Genomic DNA, 26,895 nt, shown 5'->3' with positions numbered 1-26,895 from the left:
GTAACTTCATAAAAGTACCCGGAGCTAATTCACTGTCGGCTATCGTTTAATTGTGAAACAAATTAAGGTAAGCCAGGGAGGACTGAAGCAAAATTAAGTCACACGCAAATGCACACACGAACATCGACAGCTGTCAACCTCAGACTGCTAGGAGAAGGGTTACGTTTGTTTCTGAAATTGCAGGATGGTTGATTTATAAAACGACGCAGATCTGAAAGCTACGACAAACTGTAATATCGGTGCATGATAGAACTGGGAAGATTTTGCTGCATAAATTACTACAGTTTGCATTTAAATATATTCCTGTTATTTCCATGTAAAACTTAATCACTAACATAACGTTATAGGGCAAGAAAATATTAGAGCAACCATCTGCCAATGTGTGTTCATGTGGTAGACACCTACTCTCCATCAATGTTCAAGTTAACATATACTAATTAAAATGTTTGTGGAAATTTGCTAACATATCTAAAAAATACTCTCGACGATGCGTGATTTCGTTGTATGCATCGTGTAATTCATCTGTATATTCATCCGACTGTTAATATACGTGGAAAAAAATTATAAACGACGTAATGTATGAGTGGTAAAATATTGTACAAATATTTACAATACTTTTAGCGCCTCCTAGTTTTGATTCTAGAAGCGTATCGAACGCCCGGACTTTTCAGACATAAATCTTTTCCATTTATAACAGTCAGGCTTTTCACTCAAACCGTCTCAACCGATTGTTGTCACAGCTGACCGGATGCTTCAGCTGCACAGAGAGTTGTCTTTTCATTGTCATGCGCAATTGTTTCCAAAGAAACGCCATCTTCTGGAAGAGGCAAATGTTGTTGCTCGATGATGACAACTTTTGCTGATAACTTTTGGGTAAGACAACGAATAATTTACCTTCCAGTCATATTCAGCTCATCTAGTTTTTATGTATACTATAATCAGGTGCAGGAAATCTATGTGTGGTCTGAAGAATACATCGTAATTGTATCTGAGGGTGTTGATCCTCTCCACTTTTACACTGGAAGTCTTTAACTGATAAACTTACACACTGTAGGGTGAGATAAATTATAATGCCCTCACATTTATTTACTTTTCTTAGTTTCATGCTGGACCTTACTAATGAGTGTTGATTTATTACATTGGTGCAATTTAGAGCTGAGTTTGAAGTCAAACCGGAAGTGGGGGGTGTAAATAAGAGGACACACCTCCCTAACAGTTGTCGCGATTTCAGTGCGATTTGATAATAGTTTGAGTTTTGGCAAGCAAATACGAAGAAAAAAACAATTGTTTTAAAGGAAACCTTTGTACTCTTCGGGTACATGTTTGTTAAAAGCTTATAGTTCAGAACACTTCCTTTTTGTTTAGTAAGTCAGGAAAGCAAACAAAACAAATCGTTGTCCACCCCCACCCTATCCCTCAGATAATTTCATATTGATGTAGAATATCCTATATGTTTTTCAGCAAACCAAGTACTTGAATATCTTTATGCTAGGAGCCTAATCTATTTTTTAAATCTTGTGATATTATGATTATGATTATGACTAGCAGTATATGAAAAGTTACTAAATTGTGATTATTGTATATCTTCAGGGGGAAAAGAACAATGGGTTCTTCGTGGTGTACACTAATATGAAAAATGGCCAGACTTCCACCAAGGATCTTATAGATTTCCTAAAGGAAAGGTACATGGATTTAAAGTAAATTGATTTAAAAAATGTAAACAGGAGAATATAATAGAGCTCATATGTGTGTGCGTGTGAAAATCTCTAAAAGCTCATGTTAAAAACTTTATCTGAATGTGTTAATATGACTTGATTACATGATATTCATGCTTAAACATGACTAGTTCTTCTCTATATGTTTCCAAGCTAATTAGCCAAGTACACAAGTAAATTCATTTACTTTTGATCATTCTGTTGCCTTTTATTTTTTTAGCTGTGCTGTGGAGGAATCTTACAGCAAATTGCTTGCCAAACTTGCAAAGCTTACTTCCAACACAGCTGTAGTTGGGTATGTGAAAACTTTAAAAACAGAGGTCCTGTTTAATATGTAAAGAATGAAACATATGACAAGGTTTTTTTTTATAGATTTTTAAATCATACATGGCACAGAAGCAAAAGGAATATGATGGGGTCGTGGGAAGGTCTGAAATTTTTATGGGATAATTTTTTAATAAGAGCATCAAGGTGCTTTGTGTGTAATTTGTACAAAGTACATTTCAGTATGCTATTTTAAAATATGAAACATTGCATATCTTTTGTTAGATTCTAGGTGGGTGTTGAATATTATGGGGAAATACATTGTGCTGTGGTTTTGTTTTAGATGTTTTAATCTTTCATAGTGCTTTCCAGCATTCTTTTAAAGAAGTTTCAGCATTTAAGCTACAGATTATGATAAACACAATTTGAGAATTGCATACAGGTATTTTGATTGTGCTTCTTTACAAGGACAAGTAGTGCATAAACCATGTTTTCTCTGACTTGCAGAACGTTTGCACCATTTTGGGCCGTGCTAAGGTCTCTTATAGAGAAGCTGTCCAGCCTGCACATGCAACTGGTGCACACATGGTCAGATCTCATCAAGGACATGGTTCGCTACAGTGATGAACAGCACAAGCGTCATAAATCTGTGAGTACAAGATATGGGGAGGGGGGGAGGGACTCCAGTTTTGACAGCTTTCTATCAACACGAACATGTGTCTTGTTTTGTGATTTTCAAGTTAAAACACATAAACATTTATCTTCTTTGTAATGAGTGCAAGTTCTTAGCTCTAGAGCAGACCTGGGCAAACGCCGGCCCGCAGGCCGGATCCAGCCCGCCTCCTGTCTGACCGGCCCGCCCGCCAGTATATATACTATGTATACAGTATTGGGTAACACTGAGTTAACTATATTAGTCCGGCCCTCTAGAACCATCCCAGTTTCTCATGCGGCCTCTTGGGAAAATTAATTGCCCACCCCTGCTCTAGAGAGATGTTTACCCCATTACCACCTTTCCCCAAACATTTGATGAAAAAAAGGAAGTCATTGCTGCTGACCCATTAGCTGTGCAGCATCTGAGTTTTCACAAGGACATTGCACCATTGCTTTAAAAAAAAAATGCTTTCTCGAGCAACTCTTTTTAGGAGAAGAGTGAGCATAGAACCTTAAACCGGACTCATTTTTTTATTTATTGTTTTGTGTTTAAACAGCTTTACTATAATTCTTTGGAATTTTTATGGTGGTTTTTTTTGTGTGTGGGAGAAATGCTTGTTATGTAATTCCCTATTTTCAGATGAAAGAAACAGAACAAGGCACTTTGGAAGTTGTTCAAGCAATACAACAAACAACAGTTGCCTTGCATAAGGTAGTTCTTATATATTTTTGGTAATATTTAACAAGGTGGTCCTGAGCATTTCTGCTTCCTCTGTTTACATAAATAATTAAAGTTTAAGTTTACTGTTGAAGATAGTAATAATAGCTAAGAATGACTTTATGCTGTTCTGTTTATTTAAAGTCAATATTTATGATTTTATTTTTAATGTCGTATGTTTGCAGGTATGGCTTTTACAGGTTTGTACTTAAAATAAAAATTGCATAGAGAGATTTAGTTTGATTTGTTTTAAAAAGTCTTGTTTTAAATGTGTTTTTTTGTTCAGGCACGAGAGATATACCATACACGATGTATTGAGCGGGAGCGATTGAGAAGGGAAAATGCATCACCAAAAGAATTGGAAAAGGTCTGATATAAAACAGCATGAGCTTTGAGTGGGTGGGGGAGGAGAGAAAAACATCGACTGGCAATGATGATCTTTTATTATGATTATATTAATTATTTAATCTTATTTACATTAAATTTCTTTTGAAAGTAGATTGAGAGCAGAGGGGCATAAGAGTGTGTACTCCTTGTATCAACCTCTTGTTCTTACTTTTTATAGCCACCTATTGTCTCTTAAGACTTAATAACTCTAGAGCAGTGGTTCTTAACCTTTTTTGAGGTACCGAACCCACAAGTTTCATATGCACATTCACTGAACCCTTCTTTAGTGTCATCACGAATTGACCAAAGCCTTCTTTAGTGTCATCACGAATTGCGGGTGTCTCTTGACTTCCGTGGCGGAGGCTTCGCCAAACCCCTGAGACCGACTCACCAAACCCCTAGGGTTCAATCGAACCCCGGTTAAGAACCACTGCTCTAGAGTCATGAATGTTTGAAGATTTAGGTTTATTATAAAGCAACTGCTGACTTCCTTAAGGTAGAGACTCCACACTTTGCACAAAGATGTTCCACAGAAGTGCACCATGCTTAGATGGAATGTATATATTCTGGTATTGGTGCAGCTTGTGCATTGGGAATGTAGGTGATGGATATATTTATCTTTTTTTTTTCCAGGCAGAAATTAAATACAAGAAAGCATGTGAGTATTTTCAAGTTGTGCATTTCTTAGCAGATATTCAGAAAGATTATTCCAGTATCTTTGTGTCTAATGTGATAAATAAAATTAGAATAAAATATAAAGTGAACAGAAAATCCACACAAATATGGCTGTAATAAAAGTGTTTTGGGCTGTAAATATTGTGGACACATTTAAAAGTTTTGAATACCTAAGAGGTCATTCTAGTGGCGCAGTAATGAGGATTATGGGGTGGCATCCCACTTCTTAAAAAAAACAAAAAACTAGTGTGACTAAAAATACACAGGGTTCTACTCTTTAATACTTTATTGTTATTATATTTCATGTTTTCTTAACAGCAACTTTTTTGTCCGGAGATCATTATAAATTAGCTACTATTTGTTTCTTCCTTTAAAAGTATTTTAACTGATGGTAAATAGGTGATGTTTTGCTGCACTCATCCTAGGCACCAAAATTCCTTTGTATGCCACTGATTTATTGATGGCATATTTCACTCTTTTGGTTTGTGTAAAAATAAATCAATAACAAAGTTATTTGCTCGATAATTTTTTTAAATATATGTTTCAGTTTTTTGTTGACAGGGGCAAACAACACAAAATAAAACATCAATAATTATGGTATCTTTGTTTTACTTTGCTTCTTCTCACCATAGTTTTGCTGTATATATTTGGTCTTTAAAATCACTGATTTGTCTTTCAGTTGACGAATACAAAAATTTGATTGACAAATATGAATCAGTGAAAAGCGTTTTTGAAAAGAAGATGACTGATTCTTGCCAGGTATGTAACAAAATATGCTGTGTCTTATTCTTTTGTAATGGCACTGGTGTGTTTGAAAACAGAAGCATAACATTTTTAAGGTATTTAGCTGCTGTAAATACTTTGAAATGATTATGCTTTTTCTCACAATCTGTCTTCCTACTTCTCTGGGGTTTTTTCCCACTTTTCTTTGTTGTGCATCTTTTCTGGTAATGACCTAATTGTGGCTTTTAACTGTGATGCTGAACGTTTTTTAGCATTTTCAAGAACTGGAAGAGGAACATATCTGTCAGATGAAGGATTTCATTGATACATATGCAAAATCATGGGAGAATGAACATGCCCTGCTAGGACAGGTATGTGGTGCTATATTATTTGCATAAACAAACACAATTATTTGGAAGAATCTGTATATTCTTTTATTTGTTAAATGAGTTGTATGCCTGTGGGCATGTATAAAAGAAAAGGAGTGTGGTATCTTTTAAACATGCTTTTGTTGTTCTAATTTTAAGATTGAAAGTTAAAAAAAAAAAAGTGGTAGGAATACACATCCATGCATTAGCATAGATGTACAAAGCTAGCATTTAGAAACCAGTAGTATTAACTTCCCTGTTTCCAGAGTACCTGCTACAGTACAGTTATTGGCAAAAACTTTTATGCAGGTGCATCGAGAGTTCAAGCTGAACTGTGATGAGCTGACCGTGCAGAAACTAATATCTTCATTCATGGAGGCCAAGAGAACTGGTACAGAAAAACCAGGTAATGCACAGGGGTGTTCACAGTGTCTTTTTAGTTCCTGTCAAATATAATACTAACATTTGTTTTTTTTTTAAATTTACCTTATTATTTGATTGTAATATGGCTATGAAACCACAGGAAAGTAATAGCTGGCTTTTGGAGTAATTTTCATTTTTTTCATTCAAATGGTACAAAATTACTCCATTGTGAAAAAGGATAATGCTGTAGCACATGTATGTGTGGAGATTGGAGGGTTTTTGGGGGTTGGGGGTTTGAAGCCTTTTGTGATGAGGCAATGGCCTAATTGAGAAAATGCAGTTCGTCTCTTTCTCTTGCTCCCCCCCTCTTTTTTTAAACAAAAACAAATTTGAGTGCTAATCTAATTCTGTGTTCTTTTGAAAAGTTGTCTCAATTTTGCTGAGTTCATTATTTTATGACAAATAATGGAAAGAAGGAGTAACCACCCTCTGATCACCAGTTGTTCTTTGTATTACACTGTACTATGAAAGTTTGTTCTTTGTGGGGTTTTTCTTTTTTGTTATTGCAATTGCACAAGTTTGCTGTGGGGCATAATGTCATAGTTCAGGAACAGGGGAGGTGTTGATGGTCAGTTAGATAAAGACTGTGAATGAAAAATAGTAGTCATACTTTACAGTCGATTCTTTTTTAAAAAAACGTTCACTGGGGTGTCCAGTAGCATAGCATTTAAAGCACTCACTTGTTACCAGCGCAGTGAGAGGCCCTGGGTTCAGAGCTTGCCTCGGGGACAATATCTGTGATACCTGTTTGCATGCTATCGTGAAGAAGGCTCAACAGTGCCTCTTTTTTCTCAATGAATGTAGATCATATGTACACCTGAACCGTGATTGTAGAAGAGTGTGTCTGGTGGAGCGGATGTGTGTTATGGTACTGCTGTTTTGCTATTGTGCTTCCATGTAGAGCTGCATCTAATTGCCCTTTGGGATAAAGTCTTTTGACTGGCCATCGGGATTTTCTTCAGGTATTCAGTTTCGTTCCACATCTCTCAATGCAAAATCACCTATAGATGGAAGCATTTTCCTGCCAAATCAGCCAACCAACCGATGTATATTTGAAAATGTTTTATCATAAAGGCATATCTTGGTTTCTATGACAGTTCATTCTGTCAGCATTTTACATGTTTTACACATGTATACCAAATGACTAATCTGTTGTAGAGGAATTAGGTACTTGGACGATGTCGATACATATACTTATTTTTATGCAGGCCCCATAGAATTTGTGGAGCCAGACTTGTCAAGTATGTCAACCCCTGTGACACGCCCAATGTCTCCGGACCCTGCAACAAGTGACAAGCGTGATAGTCTGACGGAGAAGCAGAAACAAGGTGTGTGTGGCAAAGTAGTTTGCAGTAACAGGGTTTGGGGCTTTTTTTTTTTTTTTTAAGAACATTTTAACATTGGCATGGAGCTTCTTGGTTGCTGCTGAAAGCATATCATATGCATTTTACTTTTTAACAGTTTTGGGGGATTTCTCTGTTCCTTCACTTACTGTGTGTCATGTGATGTTAGATTCAATTCAGATCATAACGTTGGTGTGAGAGGGCGATTCCTTTGTGGTAGGTATTTACCTGCCACTCATTCTAACTTTGCTCGTCTTTTTCTCCATTTGCAAAATTTCTTTACTATTTATTCATTTGTTTCTTTCTTCCTCCACCCCCTTTGCTTCCTTCCATTGGTTGTTTTTTTTCACCCTTTCCTAACATTTTTTATCCTGTGCATTAATTGCATAGTACAGAATAAATATAGAATGGTCATTAAAATTCAGTGTGTTATTTCACTTTTGCAGAGGCTGTCCTGTTTTTTGCTGGTAAAAAATTCAAATATTATATTCATATTTAATTGGAAAATTATTTCAGGAGATATTTTACATTTTCACTTGCAGTTTTTGTATTCTTATTCTTGTGGACCCAAGTATGCCAGAAAACTGTGCTATTTTATTATTTATACTTTTTGCTTAATACGTTAACAGATGTTTGCTTCTACTGTGTATCTTTGCACTGTCGACCTTGACACTGCACCATTGAGGAAATGCATTTTATTGAAAAGTTAAAGAAAAAATGCCTGCACTTTCACTATGCAGCCTTGTGCCTGTTGCAATACACCTTATACACAAAAACACAATTGTTTTATTTTTATTTAGGCAGTACACTCAGTTATTGTGTAAGAAGATAGACATTTTAATGCTGCCAAACAGCCAACACAGTAGCTGACAAGTCATCTGATTTCATTGAAAGATTTTACAACAATCTTTTTATCTTCTCTCTTATTGTATTTACTGTGCAAGTTTAATTACAGGTAAGGGAAAGTTGTTAAGATAACATAGTGATATCGCCATGCATATAGGTATTGCTTATTCAAAATGCAGACATCAGTGATACAATCTTAAATTGCCTTTTATAGTCTAGAGAAAGATTAATTTTGGGGGTTACAAGTGTGAGTAGCTTCTGCTCATCAGGACCGTCATCTTTTACTCATGTGCTCTATTTTCTGAAGATTTTTCATTTTTAATCAGGCAAAAAATGTTTTTAAAATCACTCCTCTTTCACATAGCTTGCACAGAGCAGATATTGGACGTGCTGGTATAAAGGCCAATACACATGATCTTTATTATCATCATTATTATAGGGTGAGGTTGATGTAAGTACGCTTTAGAGTAGAATGTTGCAGTGTCATTTAAGGTTATGACTGGAAGGCTGTCACTGCACACCCAGCAGAAATGGTTACCTGATTTGCCATGGAAAGAAGAAAATTGTTCCTCTCCACCTAGTAGAAATGGTTACCTGATTTGTTGGGGAAGGGAGAAAACTGCTCCTGCCCATCCAGCAGAGATGGCTGATCCTGATTTGTCGGGGAATGGAGTAAAAGGCACCTGGATCCAATGAACCATTTGCAGTTCATGTTCTATGCAGTTCTATGGTCACTAGGCCATAGGACCTTTGCAGTCTTATGTTCAATAAAATTCCAGTGTTGCCATCACTTATGTTAATTACTGTTTGTAGCATCTATCTCCATTCTGCAATACACCCTTCAGACAAACCTTCATTTTCTGGTTTTTAGTAGATTATTTTGCAAATTTAAAACTGGTGCAAAGGACTTAAGTCACACAGCACCAGACCTGTATTGGAGCGTTCTTGCTGTGCATGATGCAGCTCAGTATATTCAGTTAATGAGTTGAAAAGAGTTTTGCACAGCCATATCTTTTGCCCATTATAATAACAGTAATACACAGACTCTACTGTTTAAACAAAAAAGAACAAGGGTTTTTCATTTATTTTTGAAGCATAGAACATGTTCATTAGAGTAGGATTGTTTTAATTTAAAATTGCCAGGGTGCATGCCTAGTTTTGGTTTAAGAACACATAAGTTCAGCCTAACAAGTGTGGAGGCTCTCTTGCTAAGGTGCAGTATCCTCACCCCCTCCCTTCCTTTTCCCCCACTTTATATAATCTTCTGCATTACCAAGGGCTGTGGATTTCATAGTGTAATCAAAGAAGCATTATTCATTTTTCAAGTCATTAAAGCATGGTAGAGGATGCTGTTCTGAAAGCTCAGACGGGGCTCGACAAATTTGTATTTGTGGCACTATACAAAGGGATATAAACTACAAAAGTTGCTAGGTGAAGGTGTTTGAAAATTTTAAGCCACATGAGTTGAAAGATACCTGCTGTTCTGCTCACTACTGTCAGTGCAGCTGAGCTTGCAGCATTTGTTGAGCCCTGATATTAGAAAGGTAGCTGGTGTGTAGCAACAGGGTTGTGATGTCATTGGCGTACTGATGAAGCAGAACTCCTGCCTTCCTTTCAGACTCTAGCGGAAGCCCGAGTCCCGTTCTGTCTGATCAGCCAGGCCCACTCAGCCGAAGCGTGAAGCTACGCGTGTCGCGCACATGTAAACATGCTCCTCTCTTTCTAAAGTGGCATCATTGATTATTTTTGTGTCGTTAGTCCCTTGGTTACAGCAGGTTACTAAAGCTTTGCTAGACTATAAAAGGGGAGAACTGGGCATTGTATTTGCATGCTAAGCATTGCTTGCATCTGCTTAACCAAGGGAACTGACATCTTTCCATGTGTTCCGTTTTGTACCTCTATCCATTGGTCTTTTTTCTGATTTAGGGCTGTTGTAATGGGCTGCAGCTTTTTTTATTATTATTATTTTGCTTTTATTTTGTTTCCTTCTTTGCTGTGGTTTCAGTCTGCCTTGAGTTGTTTTGATTTCTTTTATTTGGATATTCAACATGTCATCATTAGCAGTTAAGGAGGTTGCAATGAAATCTTGGTCTCCAATTTTGAAACAAAAGATTTTAACAAAGAATCACGATATGTAACTTTGTGCTAGGACTAGTTGATTAAGAAGCACGCAAAAAGAAACAAAAGAAACTCATACGTAAGGGGAAAGAAGAATAACATATTGTTTATCTCATATGTCTAGCATTTCTGCCACTTTTTAAAATGTATTGAAATGATCTGATCCTTTACTAAGAAAAAGAAACTTTGAGTAGAAAACAAGACCAAGGTTTAATTTCTGACCTAGGCTTTGGCTTTTGCCTTTGAGCCAGCACTAGAAAGTAGATCAGCTCAGCTTGGATTTGGGCCATTTGTGCATGCCTGGTGTTCAGTCATTCAAATTTGACTATTCAATCATAATGATTTGGTGTTTTCTGGTTCTTGCATTTTGTATTTGTAGCCAGATGTTTGGCCTTGACAGTCTGTCATATACAGTTGTGTAACCAATTCATTTATACTTAAATATTACCCATTCTTAAATTTGTAATCATTTCTCAATTTTTTTTTTTTTTTTGCCTTCTTCATCTGCCTAAGTGATACAATTCTGGTTTGAATTGTTCTTCTTTCAGACTTATATGTTGTTTTATGCATAATATACATGATATAAATTTTTCCTCATTAATGTATATGTGGTAAAATAATTTAAGTGACTGGCTTTTTTTAGGTAGTGGTGAAGGCAATATCTTTTTCCTGGTTTTATCTGGGCCTATAAGGCAGTCTCTCTCTTTCTCAGAATAGTTAGGTTAAAAGAATTTTAGTAATCAGATTTTTTTTCCTAGGCAGCCGTTCTGCCCAATCCCTCCTCTCTCAGCTTATCAACATGCATGCATTAGAATAAAAAATATTTTTATAAAATCAAAAAGGCAAGAGTGACCTTTATCATACTTTAATTACTTTGTGAATTTGTTATTAATCATCAGATCATTAGCACCATCTACGTGTACATATTTCCAGTTTCACGTTTTTGAAATAAACATTTAACATTTTAATTCCAGATGACCATTATTTTATGCCATTGTGGCGGTTTTCCAATATAGTGGGGAAAGTGGTAGTTGTGATTGTGTTTAGCCATAATTTCAAACATAAATAGGTCTGCACTTCATAAATTGCAATCTAAAGGGACTAGGCTTGCCATCATTGACATTAGAGTCCACTGCATGCTCTTTTGAGTTCTTCATCTAAAATCTCACGAAGTTTTATAGCTTTGCTAACTTTCTGATGCCCTTGCTTCTGTACCAGTAATCAATCATTTGGGCATGCATAGTTACAGCAACAAGAGAAACTGCATGTAGAGATTATTCTGTGTAGATTATGAAAAGCTTGACATATGTGATGTTTCCTTGAAGTTATCTTGAAAATGGATTAACTTAATAATTTGCCAGCCAAAAACAATTCTTAGCTATTTAGATCAGTAGATGTATTTTGCATTCTAACATCTGCAGTGCTTTTGTTGTTCTCACCCTCCCTAAATGCTTTTTTGCCATGTACTGTTTTAGATCTGCATTATTTGCATTACCTGTATTGTGCTGCAATTTTTGCAAATATATATATAATTGTAGCATTTTTATATTCCTGTAAATTTTATAGCTACAAGATTATAGATTTGATGTTTGACTATAAAAAACTTAATGTGTTTGCTTTATGCACGTTTATATATATAACATGTATTTATATGCATATGTGTAAGTGCACATGCATGCACACACAGAGGCAGGATTGCAGTTTAAGCAGAATTTTTTTGTTGCTGCACTAAAACTGGTCAAGTACGTTTTATTTAGGTCAGTCATCTAGCATTTGCAACAAGTCTTAATGTTTTTGCTTCTAAGATAACAGTAAATTTTAAAGTCTCACAAATTTCTATATTTTTATTTTAAGAAAACAAACCTTTGAGATTAATGACCTAAAAGAACATCCTAGAGTCAAAGTTGTCCAAAACCTCTTGTCTGTTTTGAAGCAAAATCATGTAAAGAGTGGTCTTGCTTGAAATTGAAAAAATATCAACCAGTTGATTATATTGATGATGGGCTGTTATTGAAGTGAGTTTTTATTTCTAAGCTTTAGGGATCCTGAAGCTTATAAGAATCCTGTTGACCAATTGTTGTTTCGTTGCTGTTAAAGATAGTATATTTCTTGGCTAGATTATAAGCCTTAGTTCAAAGTTGTATGTTGCAGACCGGTTAAGAGAGGTGGAATAAAAATAAGTGGCATAAAGAAACAGGATTATTTCAAGATCAGAACTAGCAGCTTGATCATTTTTACCATTTCCTAGTTTTCTGTCAACTTTCTGTGAACAGTTATTGCTGAAATTATCAATCATTCATTAGAGAAGTAAATAGCAGGTGGGTGGGTAGATATCTAATAAAATGTGTATCATCCGTGTGCTACTGCTGTGCTTTTCCATTTTTGAAAGCTGATGTCTAAAGTAAAAATGTATAGCTCTTCCAGTTTGCAAATGGTATGCATTTTGGTAAGAAATCTTGCCTTTTCCAACCACATATGTTGTGAGAGGTGTGATAAAGACATGAAGTGTAGCATGTATGCTTATCATAACAGCTCTTGCAGCCATTTAATGGTAGCATTCATAGGCAAAAGCACCATTTTGGTTTGTTTGGATTTTTTAAAGTTTTTTTCCTCTTTTGTTTTTTCCCTTTCTTTAACATTAGTAATGTACGTGACTTTGTATGTTCATTATCTTGATTGTCATTTGAACTATAAGGGAAGAAAAATTACATTTCTAGTGCAAGTTTTTTTTTAATTTAAAATTTTTGTTTAGAGCAATAGCTACAACTAAATATCTCAGGTTAGCAGAAAGTAATTCAGTTATCACATAGTTAAAGTGAAAACTCTTTGTCAATGTTTGGATTTAAATGAGGCTTTGCTTTCAGTCTACAACAGCTATAATGAGACAAGACTGCTTATAGTAAAGTATAAAATATTTTTTTAAAGTTCTGTAATGATACTAGAAGTGTTCTGCCTGTTGACAAAATGGTATAGCCTCAGGGGCCCCAACCCCAGCTTCTCCAAGTGCAATCACATTATAAATTTTCTTCTTTATTCTTTGTGTTATAACTGACAGATTGACTCAGTTGCTGAAAGGAAGTAATGTTCTTTCTGTTAGGGTTCTTGAAGAACAAAAATAAGAAGAAAGAGAAGAAGCTAAAGAAAAAGAAGACAAAGATGACAAAGACAGTGAATCTGTGTAAGTTGTGGTAGAGAACATTTGATTCACTTAATATCCATTCTAATGACATGCCAACGGCATGCTGTTGTACTTTTGACATTGTTAAGATCTTCATAAATTTTATTATTTTTTTTTTTTTTAAGTGCAGCAGACATTAAACGAATAGTTACAGAAATCTTTTCATGACATTTTTTACAGGGATGCTGAAAGTCAAGGGGTGAGTAACTTTTTTTTATTATTTCTATTTTTTCAATCACTGAGATTATGATGCATTCTCATCTCAACTCAGGTAAACATAATGACAAAAAAAATCTACCACCATGGTATCCATCAACCACCGTGTTTGTTAAGAGATTGTAGCTGCATAATGTTAGTCACATATTCACCTACAGAACTGAACAGCTGATTTTCAGTTTTAAAGGTGATGACTGTTTTGTGCAACAGGATGGCCCTGAAGCAGAAGTAGATGAAGAAGGATACCGCATTCGTCCAGATAATCCTATGGATAGTATCCTTCATGTTTTAAATCTTAATCAAGAATTTAGACTGGATTAAATTAAGTTTCACATGTAACTAGACATAGAAAAAACTTTGAAATGCAAGTGTAAGAAAAGAGGCAGAAAAATTATGATAAAACGTACTGCAAGAATTTGATTCACAGTTAATGTCAGTATTCAGAGATTCTTGACTTCTTCACAGATAATGGAGATAAAAATAGCTGGTACTCCAGTGATAGCGACACTGATTCAGGTATTTTTATATATATTTTTATTCTTGCATGTGAAATGTTAAGCTTTCACAACATCTGCACTGCATGGCAGGTGTAGTTTTTCAAAGAGAAAAAAACCAGAATAGTGCTTCATGTAACAGTTCCTTTGGAAATATTACCTGGTCAGCCATCTCTGAACTATACATATTTATTTTAAGTGCCTTTATGATAGGTCAGAAATTGATCATCATGGGGATAAAATTTAAATTTGTCTTGTGACAAGAAATAGCATTCAACTTAACAAACATTCTGTCAGAAACTGTTAGTTAAAACTTGTAGTGTTTCATGTATATAATCTGCTCATACATTTTCTTTCAAAAGACCAGGCGGAAGTTTGAGAATCAATCATTTAATGTTCCATTTGGTCTTGAAAAGTCTATATAACAGTGCCTTCTTGTTTCATAAAAATTCCAGATGGTGAAGAAAGCAGAAGAAAAATAAAAGTGGAAATTCGACCACTGAGTCCAACAAACAATAGTTCTACAACAGGCACCATTGAAGACATCCGTGCCTCCTTTGAGGGGCTTAGATTATCTCCCTCTGCAGTGGTTGGTTGATCATCACATTTTCTTATGTTTGTTTAGTTTCCAGCAAGATTTTATTCTTTCATATCTGTCCTTTCCCAGAATTTGAAATATAAAATGCAGTAGTTATTTGTCAGCACATTTCGATCCTTTGGGTGACTACAGTCTCAATGCAGAGAACTATCAAACCATGCGAGGAGATTGTGGAACTGACTTGCATGCCTAGGTACACAAACTTAGTTTAATTTAAAAAGCAGCACTAGGATTCATGGCATATCTTCTCCTTTGCATTTGTAATATATTTACCACTGAATTATGCTCATTTCTCTAACACTTTGAGACAACCAAGCACTGTGTCTTATTTGGGTTTTTTATGTTATCAGAAAAAAGCTAAACATATTTGGTTGAACTTAAGATTTGTCAAGATTTTCCAAGACAAGACAGTTTTTATCCTTTACCTTTAGACATTGTAGTTGTATTCCTAAAATCATTGCTAAATAACATCAACAATTAAAAAATTTCTATTGGCAAATGTTTAGATCATCTTCAGAATTTTTTCTGAAAGTCTTGCTTGTTGATCTTCTTCACAAGCATGTCTTTCTAAAAATTTTAGAAGAGAAAACCAAGATTGGTCTTAACATTCTTTCTGCTTTCAAAAAATGTCTGGGAACAAATTTAAAAGATTGAAATTTATTTAGATTTTATTTTTTACAGAGAAAGCGAAGTCAGACCCCAATTGACAAGAAGATGAAGAGGTCACAGTCAGAGTCAGACACACTTGAGTGAGTACCTTGTACCTTTTTAGGATTTTTAATACTTGTGCAACACATGGTTTTATGTTCTTTATGCATTTTTATTTTATCCAAGGTCTCCCTTAGAAGGATGCATATAGATGTTTCAGCAAAGAATCTTTAGCAACCATTATTTTGATCTTTCTCTTCCATCTTTCTTCAGGCAATGATTGAATGAAAAAATGAGTTAGAGGGTACAAATGTGTGTGTGCTTGTGTACATATATGTTCTTAGTATCAGTATTAGATTTAATTCTATTCTATCTTTACCTTATTTCTTATTTTCTTTCTTATTTTCTTTCTTATTTTCTTATTTCTTAAAAACTCACCCTCTTCTTTTGTTTCTCTCAGAGTCAGAGAATGATTTACATCTTCATCTCATTTCATTAAACCATTTTGAGAGCTTTTCTTGTTTTTGGTGTAGGGAGAAAAGTATGCAACTGCTTGCTTGTTCAAACAAAGAAACATTTTCAAAATCATTTTCATGCATTTACTCATTTCACAGGAAATATTGTACTCTAGGCCGGAATCGTACTCGGTCAGTTCCAGTCTCTTTGAGCATTTTGCATATATTTACAACTAAGTTTTTCATTTGTCATGTAAAACAACTGTTTTCATATATATATTTTTTGGCTGCTCTAACAAGTATTTGTATATGTATATATGCAAATATTTTTTGTTTTGGAAGTAAGAATGACTTGTTTTAGTTTTGCAGTTTAGTTTGTTTCATCTTTCAGAGTTGACCTTTGTTGTCTTATCATATGGTGGTGAAATTTGTATGAACACTAAGATAAAATCGTGGTGAAACCTTGTTTTGATATTTGTGGGAAAAGCATTTTGTGCATGCAAGCCAGAGTTAATTTCGAGTCAAATGATCTGACAGTTGTATTTACTACTGTGCCTGGGCCAGCTTCATGACACTAGCACAACCATGTCTATCCTTAACCACATGAAGATGAACCACACATGTGATGTCCAGCACTACAGTCATGGAATCTGTGTAAAAACTGTACAAATCAGTACTATACAACTTTATTTGCCCAAAAGACAATCTCAAGCTTGAACTGCTATAGGTTAATTACATGTATACTGACCAACACACATTCATATCCCATCATATATCAACACCAACCAGACCCACATGCACTCACAGCTCATCCCATACTTTGTCATGATGTTAATATATGTGGCTTGCTTTATCTAATGGCAGAAATAACAGTTTGTCTAAGCTTATGCAAAGTAGAATAATTCCATGTTTGTAGCAAATTCTGCCTCATCATATACGGATTTTTCTGTATGCACACTTATATGTTTCCTTGCAGTATTACATTATCATACATTTCTTCATACACTAACAAAATCCAGGAAAAGTCAATTGTTCAGAAAATCATGAGGGATTCAAAAACACCATCTTACATTGTTTTCTCTGCTCCAAACATGATTAAAACAATTTATACTATTTACTTTACCTGCGCACATGTATGCGCATGCATGTAAGTACACACACATGCTAGCTTTGTGTGTTTGCTTGTGAATTTTAGCATCAGTTTGTACTTTCACCCCATACCTTATTTATTTATCCTGTCTTCAAATGTTTTGGCTTTAACCTGTGTTTTGTCTAAAGCTTTAGTTTGGCATCTTGACATGTACATGAATTGTGTGCTATTTGAAAGCCATTTGTCCTTCAGAGACACAGTTATTTGATCATATTTTTTACTTTAAAATAATTTGAAAATGAATTTTTAAACCAGTTGAGTTGTATATTTTCAGTTTTACTTGCTTCCTTTAACCACAAGAAATATATAAGACTGCAAATATCACCACTTATTTTGAGACTGATCATTGAGTAGGTGTAATTTGCTATCATTGTATGTTTAAATGTTCTCATTTTATTTCCTGATCAAAGATTTTAATTTATCATTTGCTTCGTTTGCTCATCATATGAAGTTCCATACTTTAGTTCCTCAGTTCCTTTGTCAACCCCCCTACATGTACCAGCACAGCTCAGTGTAGACTTTTGCAGTCATACAAAGCATTAACAGTGAATTTATTTTAATTTCCTCGTTACTCGCAGAAAAGCACAGAAAGATTAATCATCCTCATTATAATCAGTTGTATCAGATTATAATCCATGTTCTTGAGAATGATACATGACAGCAAGAAAAACCAAAAAATTATTGCTTCACAAAGAATTTGATCAGGCAAGCTGACACCCTTATTTTTGCTTCTTTATTCCAGTGGTAAACCAAGTCAAGATCTCCTCAACCTTGACTTTTTTGGTACTTCCTCCAGTGCTTCCACACCAACAGGCACCTCGTACACCCTGCCATCTCCCATCTCCCCCAAGACTGAGATTAACTGGAACCTTGCCTCTGCAGGCCCACAGACCTCAAGGTCCTCTTTTCCGACATCATCCCCATCCAGTAAGTACATTGTCTGTCTGTGCTAATGGTGCTGGGAGTGCTTTGGGAGTTGCTTCCAAACTCTTCCTCCTTCATCTTTTTTTTTTTTTTTTCATTTTATTTTAGTCAGTTATTGTTTATACTTTATTGCACTAATGTGAATTTATATCATGTTATTCTCTGCTTTGGCTCTTGTTGTAAATCTGTAGTCAGATTGTCTTGACATTAAGAAAGAGTCGGTCAGTCTTGAAAGAGGACAATTGTGTTGATTTATGGTCATCGTGATAGAAAGTCGTCCTGAGATGTTTTTCTTATAGAAATAAAACAGTGCTTTAATTGAGAAGAAAATATTCTCCACAGACCTGACTGACTTGCTAAGCCCAAGCAATGAGAGTGGCAGCAGTATAGGGGGCAGATCAAGTACAAATCCACACCTACTAGCCAGCTCAACTCCCCAACTACCAGTGGCAGCATATCCTTTCCTGCTGCTCTCCCGGCCAGGCCTCCGTCACGCTCAAGGGCAATTCTCCCACAGGTTTGTCTCCAGCTGTCATTTCATGTATGTACATTCACGACACCTGCATAGCAAAGCCAAGATTCCAGTAGCTGGTTAGCCATCCCACCTTGATGCTGTCTACAACAGACCCAAAATACAACTCCAGACAAACTGAAGCAAACAGACTGATTTCATCTAAAACATACTAGCTACCAAATATTGGAATATTCCAGACTGCGGCATAGAGGGGTCATGGTGAGATAGTGACTTGACTAAAACTTGACTATAACAAGAAAGAAAATAGATTGTTTATTTTTACTTGAATGAACCAGTGTGATTTTTGCCATTATTATGATAGGGCACTTTCAAGAATGCTGCATCAAATTCAGAGCTCAGTAAACTTGTGCGTTGGGGTTGTTTTTTTGGGGGGAGGTGGGGGCAGGTGGAATACTTGACACTACCCCTATTAGAAATACCATATATTTAATGATAAACTGCATTTCACTCACACACTGAAAGTTGTTTTGTGCCAGTTTGGGTAAAGTTCCTTGTCGAGGCAAATATCAGCATGTACATTACAGCAGCAAGGGTGTAGAATTTCTTTCTGTCCTTTTATTTTTGGGCACCTCCACATTAAAAATGTAGTCAGAAAAGCAGATCAGATAAGCGTGTGAGCCTTTATCAACTAAATCTTCTACATTGTTTAAGAGAATTATTGATTAGTAATAATACTGAGTCATGTTAGTCAATGTGTGCAATGTCGGTACTAGAAGGGGACTGTGAAAGAGAGAGCATGTGAGAAAGAGTAGTGTGCATGTACATCCATGTGTATATGGAGGAAATTTACGGGTGGGTATAACCAACAGTGTGAACAGTAGCGTCTGCAAGTATGAGTGTGTGATCGGTATTTGTCGAAGAATTAGTGACCATCGATGTCCTCATATACTATCACTTGGTCAATAATTTAATTCTTATTATCTCAAGAGTAAATTCAAAATGTCAAGGGTTTTTAACAAGGTTTTTTTGTAATATTGCAGTTGACAACTGACTTGCTTTCAGTGAAATGTTTTCCCTAGCAGCAAGATACTCCAAATAATTATTTCTTGTCCGAAGAAGTAGGAAAATGTATTTTGATCCATGAATGGCGTCCAAGTAAAATGCTTCCTATCATAAAAAATAAGCATGGCAGACAGTAAGACATACTGGTAATATTTTTAATGTTGCATTGCAGCCTCTGAAAGTTCAGAATGGACCTGCAAGCTTAGTTCGCAGTGACAGTAGTGGACCAGTCACATTCAACACTACCTCAATGCCAGTAGGATCTTCACGAGGCCCCAGTCCACTCACCATCGGCATGTCTGACACTATTCCCCTTGCTATAGCCTTCACAGAAACAGTCAATGCCTTCTTCAAGGGTCATGATGCCACAAAGTAAGTTTTAATAAGTTTTTTTTTTCTTTGACAGCAAAGACTACAAGTTTTTAATTTATTTATTACAATAGAAATTTTCCTTTTGTTTTCTGTGTTTAAGTGTGATATTTTTACATTGCACAAAACGATAGATATGAGGCCTTTTCATTTTAATTTTTATTACAGACATGTCAGTCATACTGTTTTCATATTTTCTCAGGTGTGTTGTACGGATGTCAGGCAACCTGATGATGTCATTTCCAGCAGGTGTTGTCAAGGTCTTCACAGACAACCCATCACCACCCTCTTTATCTTTTCGTATACGAAGCAATGGTCACCTTGAAAACTTGATTCCCAATAGCAGTCTGTTATCTAAGTATGTTCGCCATATTCTTATTTCTTTTACAAAATGCTTTCTAATAGCAGCTGCACTTTTTGTGAGCCTTAAGTCATAACTATGTTTCACATTGTTGTGAAATTTGAAACACATCAGTGTTTTTACCCTGTCAAATATCAACACATATGAGTTCTTGCCTCTTTTATTTCTTCAGCCCAGGGTTTAATTCCAGCTAAACCTAAATGCAGTGTTGCTTTTCTTCTGGTCATTTTTTCAGGGACAGCAGTCAAAACACAGGTGTTGACACGTTGACATTCACATTTGACATGTTGTCACTCATAGAGCATCTACGACATCAGGGAGAACAGAATAAGACAGCCTCCTATTTCAATGTTGACATCCTTAAATACCAGGTGCATATAGTCTTGCTATGACTCTTGAGCAAATAAGACTTTGTGACACGTAGTTAAGAAAAAAAAATTTCCACTGGTTTTTGAGGATCATAGCATGGACTGAAGGTCTAGATATCACAGAGGAAGCTTAGAACCAAAACCGAAAGCTGAGAGATCTTAACCTAGATACTTTTGCCTTAAAGAAGAAAGCAATGTCTCATGCTTAGTGTTGGATATCCTACTTCTACCTTAGCCATCTTTAAACACTGGCACAGTTTCATTGATTTACAATCACATTTGTCCATGCAAATATATAATACTTTATGGCTACTCACTTCTAGCAGCTTTATTATTCTACTCATTGTCATGCATTAACCATCAGTATAAAGACATTGGTTTGGAAATGATCTCTATTTTTTTCTCTTTTTACTCTTGTGAAGATAAAAGCCAAGGCAGGTGTTGATAGCACCCCACTGCCACTGGTAGTGTACTGGAAGTGTGAAGAAAACACAACGGATTTTCGCATGGACTACCGCTACAATGCCTCAGCTATGTCAGTTGCTGCCACGCTGAAGAATGTCACTGTCGCAGTTGGACTTGATGCTGAGGTGTTAAAAATGCATAGCCTGCCATCAGCGAATTGGTAAATTCTGACATCTTTTGATTACTATGCATATTCTAGACAGTTTTCAAATTATGATTGATGTGGCATCAAATTGCCATGGATGGCATGAGGGAAAATTAGAAATATATTCTAGATTATTTTTGTGGCTGACTAATCCTTCACAAAATAGCAAAATAATTTTTATTTTATATATTTTTGATGTGTTTATTTATTGTTTATTCAGTTTTTCTTCTAACAACATCCACTCTGTTCTTTCAAATAACTTAGAAGGCACTGTTGTTCCACAAATACCGTATTCATTTATTCTGTCATTCATTTTTCATGAAAATACAATCGATTATTGCACAGGAAAAAACATCAAGCTAAACAAAATTGTGCCTAAAACCCTGTTTAGTTTCCCTTCCCTATCCTTCAAGATGCACAAGCATCTACCAGATTGTGATACCATACCATTCAAAATTGTAACCTCCCCCCGCCCCCACAAAAAAAAGACACAAAACAAATGCTAAACAGGTAGCAAAAACAGCTTGAAAGATGATGTCTTGCCAGAAAAGTATGTAATTATATGTGATTGTAACATCTATGTAAATTATGCTTTTCTGGTATCAAAGAGTTTAGTGTTTCTGTCTTCCCTTTCTCCATTGTTACCAAGACCTATTGTTTATAATTGTGATGTGGTAAGGAGCTGTAACAGTCACCTCTTTTTGCTGCTTTTGACTGAAGGGATGCTGACACAAAACGTGCCATGTGGAAACTGAACGACATATCAGATGTCAGTGAACAAGAGTCACAGGGCTGCATTCGTGCCAAGTTTGACATCAAAGATGGCCCAGCAAAACCAACCACCACAGCCTTGCAATTTGCTGCAGAGGGTGCCACACTTTCAGGGGTGGACTTTGAGTTAGTAGGCACAGGCTACAGGATGTCGCTTATTAAGAAGCGCTTTGCAACAGGTGAGCTAAGTGACCAAGTTCTTCTTAGTTGTATTTATATCTTCCATTCATAAGATCAAGATTTGTAATAACTTCTCGGTCGTTATGATAAGAAGCTGCTTAAAAGATATTAATGAACAACACTATTAAAAAAAAACTGGTGACAATATGTGTTTAACTCAGTTGCTTTATATCACCCTGTCCCTCTCCAAGATTTGCCTACCAGGTGCACTTAAACTTTAGCAAAATCAGCATCAAAATAGTTAAAAAATAAACATGATTTACACATGAGTTTAGAGCATCTGGGTTTATTTTTTAAATACATTTTAAAATGCATGAAGGGTCACTTAAGTAAATTTGTGTTCAAGTGAAAAGACCTGAAAAAAAATCCCACATAAAACCTGTTACATTTGATCCCTGAACAGCATGGGTTTGATCTGTGCAATTCCACTTATATACACTTATTTTTTCCCATTATATTGGACAATTGTTTTTTAGACTTGAATTTGAAAATAAACTTATAGCCAAATCTCATATCCCAGAAACAAAAAAAAGGTAGATTATGAGTGCATCAAATATATGAACATGTTCGTCTGTTTTATCATATATTATCATAAAACATGCAAAAATCCATTAGAACAGCTAATGTATTAAAACTTAGTCGAAAGTTTAATGTGGATTATCAGTTTTATAGGGTGTTAGCAGCTCTAACTCCTTCATTGTTCAAAGGTTTACTCTTATTCACTTTTTTTTTTTTTTTTTTTTTTTTGGCAAAAGAAATTTAATAAATTGTTTTTACATCAAGGATGCCCTTTTTTTGTGAAGTTCACATGACAGTATGTAGAAACAACTCAACAAAGCACTGCAGATCATGAATAAACTTTGCAGTTCAGAATTTAGGAAAAGTTGACAACAATACCTTCCCTTTGGCAGTTGCTTTTTGACATTGCAAACTGCCAACTACTCAGACAGTGCATTAGAACATTAAAATCTGCTATAACAACATTGAGGGTTAAACATTATCAGTGAAGGTAAAGGTATATTAATTAAACCAAATAATAACTACTCCCACAAAGTTTAGTACATAAAGGTATATTGGTTGCAGGATAATTTGCAGACCCAGACCGACCACTTGAGCTAATGATATGTATAAGACTGTAGATCAGATTCAGTGTGTAACAGCAGACTGATGCGTCTATGCAATCCACAACTAACCTGTAGGGAAGGTTATTGACAACTAAGCAAACAAGAAGCAGAGCAGTTCAGGCAAAACAGGAGCTCTAGTTGGCACTGCAACTAGGGGCTTGTGGTTCTGAATAAGAAAAGGCAGGCTTCCTCTACAGCTGCTGGTTGTTCCTCCTCCTCAACAAGGACAGCAGTGGTCAATCCATCAGGAGTCACCATATTTGAGATCTTCTAAACAGAAGACTGCAATTAACTGTGATGTGATCCCATCAATCAAGTCTTGTAGCTATGCTGTAGAGACTTTTTGAAAAGAGAAGGTGTTGTAATTTGTACTCACCTTGCTTCAAGTGTTTTTTGTTGGGTTTTTTTTTGTCAGCATCTTGTGCTGCTTTTAATGATAGACTCAGACATTTCATTTTCATCTCAGCTATAATATTTTTCATTTTCTGTCACTTGACATGAGAAGTGAAATAAACAGTAGCACAATGCTTTGCAGTAGTCAGTGACTTTCCAGCAGTTGTGACATTTAAATTCCCCATCTTCATGCAGCCTCATGTCATCAAAAGTAATGCTGCAGAGACAGAAGAATCAGTTTGGTATGTTGTCATCTGTATACTTTTATTTCAAAGTCACAGCAGGCAAGTGTCTTAATAAAAACTTAATAACAATGAATGATGGGTAGAAGAGAAAGAGAAAACAAAAAGTGACCATTTCATTCATGTGCTGTTATTTATGTGTAACTTAATAGGACAAAATGAGGAACTTATCGGTCATATTTTTAATTTTCCTTTCCTCTGCTCTATCACCTATCTTTCCCTTCTACCCCCATAGATCAGCTTAAATCTTTAATCCCTTTATACCCACTGAACTTTGTGCTTTGAAACCATTATCTTCTTGTTGATCACTGACAGAAGAAGGAAAATTTCATTTAGTGTACTATAAATATAATACAGCGAGTGGGTAGGTTAAAGTTTCAGCCAGTCTTTAAAACTATTCTTTTTGAGTTTTAGGGTAGTGTTGTATCATATGTGATAATTAGCAAACATGAACATTATATCACATGGTTGCCATGGTGATTGGTAAATAATGACTTTCATTGTCTTGATTCTGTGGACTGCAGCTGCCTGCCTTTTTCTTTTTTAAAGATGAGGACCACTTAGTTGCTTCTAACCATGCTACAACAAATTTTGATAGAAAAATTTGCAGAAAAGATTTTTTTTTTTGTGTGGCTAGAGTGTGTAGAAAGCTAACACCATCACATAAAATGTCTTTAACTTTATGTCCCATCAGGCACAAGTGCACTTTAGTGTGACCTTGGACATGTATATATGTTCATGCATATGCACCTGCATATATGTAAACACAACTACACATGCACACACATAAAGGATGAAATTGTAGGTGAACGAAAACATTAAACTTGTAAATGAACAATGTAGTAATTATTGTATAGTTGTCACAAATATCATTCCTTTGATGAGAACTGATGGTAGGCACATGTATTTGTAGTCATGCATGTGTGAGGGGATCAAGAAGGATGCAAAGAGAGGTATGTGAATGTCTATGTTTGCAGAGTTTATCATTTTTTGTTGAGCAAATTGACACAAGTTTCAATATTTTTTAACGGGATGTTGGAAAAATTTGTAGTTGATCTGATGATGCAACCATTTAAAAAATGAGTGTTATTGCTTTAGTTAGAGTTTGGTTACTGGCTAAATAATAGACAATTAAGCAGAAATTTTGTATTCTAGCATGAAAGTTTGTGCCTGGTTGAATGTTGATTCTGGCATCATTGAATGAAATTGCCTGGAAAAGGAGTTATTTTAATTAATCATAGTGTAAATGGAGTGTGTGGTATTAAAACCAAGTGCAATATAAACATGGATTGGTTCTTCATATACAATTTGTTGCATTTGAAACATAAACAACAAATAACATACTATATAAATGGACTAATACTGGCTTTGTTCCTGATCAATTTTAAGCTGCAGACTTACAATTTCAATATGTGCCCGATCATTGCAAGATTTGTTGCTGGGATCTTTGTGCTTTGTACATGTTGTGGGTCGCTGTCGCTTTTATTGTTATTGCCTTGCCTATGGGATTGCCCTGGCAATGGATTGCTTTTTTCATTCACTTTTTCAGCCCAGTGTTGATGGATCTTATGAGATCCTTGTTTTTGCCCCGTGATGTATCACTATAATCAACGTTAATTTCTTAATAGGAACGTGTATGCTTGCTTTTTTTGTGTACAGTGCCCGCAGAAATCTTGATGTCAAGACCAACAATATAGTAAGTGCAAAAGAAATGGAATATTGGCTCGAAAAATGTAGAACTCTTGTGTTTATGTAAAGCCCCCCTGTTAGCAGCTGAGATTCATCTAAAAATAGTCCAACAGTGCATTTAAAAAAAAACTCTGAAATGTTTATTGTGTATCAAGTGCCTGTAAGTGTACTATAATTCTTTTATAGAAGAAAGTAAAATGGCATTCAGCAAACCGGACATGAGGTGTTCCACAAGTAAATTCCATTTGCACCTATTTGCCACTTGCACAGAAAATGAGATATGATGGGATACTTCAGTTTAAATCCCTGTTTTGATGTTTTTACAACACTTGGAGGCATGGAATAGATGTATGTACATAATATGTATATGCGGGATCTGTGTGTGAGAGAGATATGCTAGGTGAATAAGGGTGGGTTTGTTTGGTTTTTTTTTTTGGGGGGGAAGGTCAGAGGCTAAGGGCTTGCTGGTTTTGTTGCTTATCTCTGATCATTTTCATTGCAAATTTTGGGAACCAGTTTGTTGATTTTTGTCAAGAGACGTCCATAATTTAGTAATTTCTATTTCAAATGTAGTTAGACCCCTTTAAGTAAATGCAACAAATTTAAATGTGAGAAACTGAAATGAATTTTCTGAAGCAAGATGCAAGAAATCCTGAAAGGCCATCAGAAAGAAGAGAGGTCAATAAAACATCTTTTTCAGACAACAGCATTGCCAGTGTGTAAATTGACTCTTTCTCTTTTTTTTCTTTTTTTTTTTTTGTGGAGCATGGGATCTCAAGAAACAAATTCCCTTTCTCTATTTTCAAGCAGCATTTTTTTAAGCAGTGTTCCAGAATAGTTCCGCTTTTTTTTTTGTCTGCATTAATACTGTATTACCCTTTTTTACATCTTCGAAGGCTATTTGAATGAAAGCCTTAACATATATCATGTTCTCATCTTTCTCCATGCCCAGGTTTCAGATTCAGTTCATAATCTGATATAGTATGTTTAGGAAAGAATGGTTTTGAGTGGAAATATTAGTGCTGCAGCTTTAATGTAACCAAATTTCAACGCACTGAACCTGGCCATTATAATGCACAATTCTATTGCAGCAGAGTTCAATTTCCAAAATTGCACGATGACTGTCATCACTAGATGGGTCCATTGTATTAACCAACATAGTCATAGGGCATAACCCTAACTCTCCAAGCTAGTCACCTGTTGTTCTTCATAGTCTTTGTAGCAAGGGGACTTTTATTTAGTTATTTAAGCTATATTTATGTCATTGTCCATTGTAGTTTGAATTTTGTGATCCTTTAGCAAAAGTTGATATTGACCTTCACCAGCAATGTGACATCTGATAGAGCAGTTTTCA

The 26,895-nt window shown here is 35.5% G+C and overlaps 1 protein-coding gene across 1 annotated transcript; it reads left to right on the top strand.

Annotated features, from left to right (window-relative positions):
* The first annotated feature begins 782 nt into the window (after positions 1 to 782).
* On the top strand, positions 783 to 22,819 carry LOC112573756 (F-BAR domain only protein 2-like). Its single transcript, XM_025254344.1, is given in 29 exon segments — positions 783 to 873; positions 1,591 to 1,682; positions 1,936 to 2,010; positions 2,487 to 2,628; positions 3,274 to 3,345; positions 3,638 to 3,718; positions 4,372 to 4,396; positions 5,093 to 5,172; positions 5,409 to 5,507; positions 5,814 to 5,910; positions 7,136 to 7,255; positions 7,717 to 7,737; positions 9,735 to 9,818; positions 13,332 to 13,369; positions 13,372 to 13,412; positions 13,593 to 13,611; positions 13,839 to 13,902; positions 14,094 to 14,144; positions 14,578 to 14,711; positions 15,402 to 15,469; positions 15,983 to 16,015; positions 17,716 to 17,900; positions 18,240 to 18,414; positions 18,734 to 18,770; positions 19,607 to 19,806; positions 20,006 to 20,161; positions 20,400 to 20,535; positions 20,955 to 21,157; positions 21,863 to 22,819. Coding segments are annotated over 29 exon segments (2,841 nt in total). The 5' UTR covers positions 783 to 843; the 3' UTR covers positions 22,146 to 22,819.
* The last annotated feature ends 4,076 nt before the right edge of the window (positions 22,820 to 26,895 follow it).

This window comes from Pomacea canaliculata, linkage group LG10 (assembly GCF_003073045.1).
Source record: "Pomacea canaliculata isolate SZHN2017 linkage group LG10, ASM307304v1, whole genome shotgun sequence".
NCBI lineage: Eukaryota > Metazoa > Mollusca > Gastropoda > Architaenioglossa > Ampullariidae > Pomacea > Pomacea canaliculata.
Note: the sequence above shows the minus strand (reverse complement) of the source record. Positions and strands in the feature narration are given on the sequence as shown.